This window comes from Fulmarus glacialis, unplaced genomic scaffold (assembly GCF_000690835.1).
Source record: "Fulmarus glacialis isolate BGI_N327 unplaced genomic scaffold, ASM69083v1 scaffold32696, whole genome shotgun sequence".
Classification (NCBI taxonomy): Eukaryota; Metazoa; Chordata; class Aves; order Procellariiformes; family Procellariidae; genus Fulmarus; species Fulmarus glacialis.
This window is the reverse complement of record NW_009218002.1, coordinates 3965-7285: the sequence shown is the minus strand read 5'-3', so window position 1 is coordinate 7285 and position 3321 is coordinate 3965. Positions and strand designations below refer to the sequence as shown.

Below are 3321 nucleotides of genomic sequence, written 5' to 3'. Positions count from 1 at the left end.
GGGTGTCCACAGTCCGCGTACACGTAGATAAGCTGAAACGCAGCAAGCGGACGAGACCCACGTGACATTAATGGAACATAATGAACTAGATTTGGGAATGTCACCCTAAAGCTGGTCTCTTGGCCACTAGCCTTAAGATTAGACCAGCCCTCCAGCAGGAAACACTGCAAGGCCAGGACTGGCCACAAGGCATCCTAGAGAGGCCTCTCAAAGCATGAACTCGTTAGAGGTGTCTTTGCACAAGGGAGGTGTGGAGCGTCAGGCCTCCACCAGCTGCAGAAAGAGCCCTGGGGAGGAATCTCTGGGGCAGGGATGGGGGAGAGAAGGGTGCTGCACCCATCAGTACTCACGCCTCCTTGGGTCCACCCTGGCTGAGGTCGAAAACTTGCCGTGGGTTGAGATACCACATAAAAGATTGGATGATCTTGGCTCCCTGTGAGGACAAGAAAGACTTCAGCAGGGAACAGGGAGTTCCCAGTGGACAGAAGGAAGAAGGCACCTGGTCTCGAGGACAGGCCAAGACAACGGTGTTCTAGCGGGACTCAGGCAAAGCCTGGTGGGAATTGCCGGGCAGCAAACTGGCATTGCGGGGGTTGCCTTGCCTCTTCTGCAGCTGAGACTTTACCAAAACTATGCTGAGTCCTCAGCAGCCAAAAGGCAATGCCCCCAAAGAGCTGCCTTCTCAGGGAAACGTAGGACAAGGCCATACCTGATTCCCACCGCTCTTGGGGTTCACAAACACCAGCAAGGGCTTCATGAGAGGAGCTGGCATGGGCTTGATGACAAAGGGTTTCCACCTCCCTTCCTGCAAGAGACACTGCAGGTCCTTCAACAAGCCCGGGGAAACGCGAACTCCCACCTCCAGCTGAGCCCTAACATCACACATGATCAGGAGCAGGAGGAAGAGAACATCCCAGCCACCCCATAAGCCTTATAACTGGGATTTGCCCTGCCAGTAGGCACCCTCCCTCCACCTCACCCTCCTTAACCTCAGCGCAGACCCTGCAAAGCCCCCTTGTTTCCCAGTCCAGCTCCTCACTACCCAATCCCTCCACCCTTCCAAGACAAGGTCATTCCCTGTCCCCTCATCTCTTACCTCGGCCCCCTTTTTGCTGGATTTCCGCTTGAACGATGTCCTCTTCTTCTTCTTACTAGATTTCAGTGGATTCTAGAGAGAAAAGAAACAAACCCAAAAACTCCGTGAGGAGCTGCTGTGCAAGCAGGAGCTGTGAAAGAGCCACAAGAACCGAGGTGAGTTACCTGGGGCCGTCGGACCCGCAGAATCCAGGTGGGAGGAACGACGACAGCAGCGTGAGCCCCCAGCGAGCAGGGCTCTTCGATGTGTTGCAGCATGAAACATGACACTTTGCTGTGATACTGGGGAAGGAGAAGAGGAGGGACAGAGAGAAAACTCAGCTGCTCAGTTTGCTGGGGACAACCACCTCCTCCTCCTCCTCCCAGCTCCCCCACGCCAGTGCAGGGAGTGCTAGAGGAAATCATGCAGGAATTTTGTAATGGGAAGGCAATGAGGAGAAAGTTTCTCGTAGGAGCTCCCAGCTACCACAGTACAGCCTCTCCCAGTAAGAGGAGCTGTAAGGGCAAGGCTGCAGACAAGCAGCTTGGGGGAGACCAGCAGAAAGCAGAGGTCATTAGATGCAGAGCAGGCTGGTAAGACGTTCAATGGGGGCTTTGCTCACCGCTTGCTTGCACCAGGAACAGCTGATGGCTACAATCTCTTTACTGTGGAAGGCAAACTTCTGCTGGAAACCCTGTAGAGGGAAGGATAAGAGGCTTAGGGAATTCCCTCGCAGCTTTCCAATCCAACAGGACTTTCCCACCACCAAGAGAGACGTTAACAAAGAGAGTTAACCTCCCCCCGCTGCCCAACCACCACTACGGCACCAGGGAGGCCACTGCGCTCTGCAGGGATGTCCCTATTGCCCAAGGAAAGCATGTCAGGAAAACAGTCCCCTCCAGGATTGATTGGGCCCAGGGGAAGAACAACTCTGTGTGGGAAGCACTTAAGTAGTGCTTCACTGTGCAAAACAGGGCACGTGTCTTGGTGTTGCTGTAGGCTGCTGCCACCAAACAGGAATGGTGGGATGTCCCTGGTCCCCAGCCCTGTTCTTGTCTCTGGTTTGACCTTAGCTTTCCTTCAGGCTGAGTGAAAAAACAGGGCGATCTCTCACCTTGCCACACTGCCGACATTTCCCTTCCTGCCGCCTCCGGTGTACCCAGTGATGCCGGACAACTATGGGCTAAAGGGAAAAGAAAAAAAAGAGGGGGAAAAAAAAAGGGAGTGAAAGGCCCTGCATGTGAGGGAATGCAGGCACAGGCAAGAGGAATGGACCCAGGCCAGACAGGATTTCTGCTCTTGCAGCAAACCCACTGCTCACGGGCACCAACCCCAACCCTCTGGGAGAAGGCAAAGCCAAAGAATCAGGGCGCAAGAAGCCAAATTAAGGTGCTCAGACAAGAGGGAATTAAAACCAGAAAAACTGGGAAGGAAGCAAGGGAAACTGAAGACTGAGAATCACACAAAGCCAACCCAATGGAGAGTGGGCAAGCAGTAGTGTGGAGCACTACTTTGGTCATAAATCATATTTCCATCTCTTAACGTCTCTGACCAGATGCCCCCAACGCCAGGTGAAAAACATGCCGGCGGGAGGAGTGAAAACCCCCAGGGAGACACAGTTTGCACCCACGGCAAGAAGATGGAATTGCTCGCAGCTAAGCAGCGAACTGCCTAGCTCCACGTTCCTTGAGGAGAGGAGCAGCCCCAAAGCCCCCCACACCCACTTCACCCTACTCTTCGCCCCAGGGCAAGTCCTGCCTCAGCCCCTGCCCGCAGGGAGGGGAGCAAGGCTGCTCGCAGGCACCTCCTCTCTGTCTGCAGGCACACGGTGGGTGAGGGCTGGGACTTGCAGGAGCGATTGTGGAGGCAGGGAAACGCGAGAGTGGGATCTCTGAGCGTTGGGGGGAGAGAAGCTTGGCAATGAAGTACACATTTCCCATATCCCTCCTGCCTCTTCCAGCCCTGGATTGGGAATGGCACTGTGGGGAGGGCAGCAGAGAGGGAAGAGGGAGTGCGAGTTCACATCCCATGAGGTAGGGCCCAACACCCTCCTCTTGACAGCTTTTGGGATCATGATGATGATAGAGGCAGAACCTGGCGGATTTGGGTCAGCTCCAGTGTCATCTGCTCTGAGTGCAGCACATGGGAGAGGACGAAGAGTCCTGCTGTTGGTTTTATTGGACATTAATCCAGCAGCAGAAGGGGGGCTATGTCCTGAGGTCAGCTCTGCGTCCCACCAGGCACAT

General features: G+C 54.8%; 1 protein-coding gene across 1 annotated transcript in view; it reads right to left on the bottom strand.

Moving 5' to 3' along the window:
* The window catches only part of DGKZ (diacylglycerol kinase, zeta), a gene marked incomplete at its 5' end in the record, with an annotated part of 21959 nt that overhangs the window by 15290 nt on the left and 3348 nt on the right, over window positions 1-3321 (bottom strand). Inside the window, 6 exons of the mRNA XM_009579904.1 lie at window positions 351-433; window positions 710-805; window positions 1097-1168; window positions 1261-1377; window positions 1698-1769; window positions 2190-2258. Coding sequence (XP_009578199.1) covers window positions 351-433; window positions 710-805; window positions 1097-1168; window positions 1261-1377; window positions 1698-1769; window positions 2190-2258 — 509 coding nt within the window. The remainder of the gene's footprint in view (window positions 1-350; window positions 434-709; window positions 806-1096; window positions 1169-1260; window positions 1378-1697; window positions 1770-2189; window positions 2259-3321) is intronic.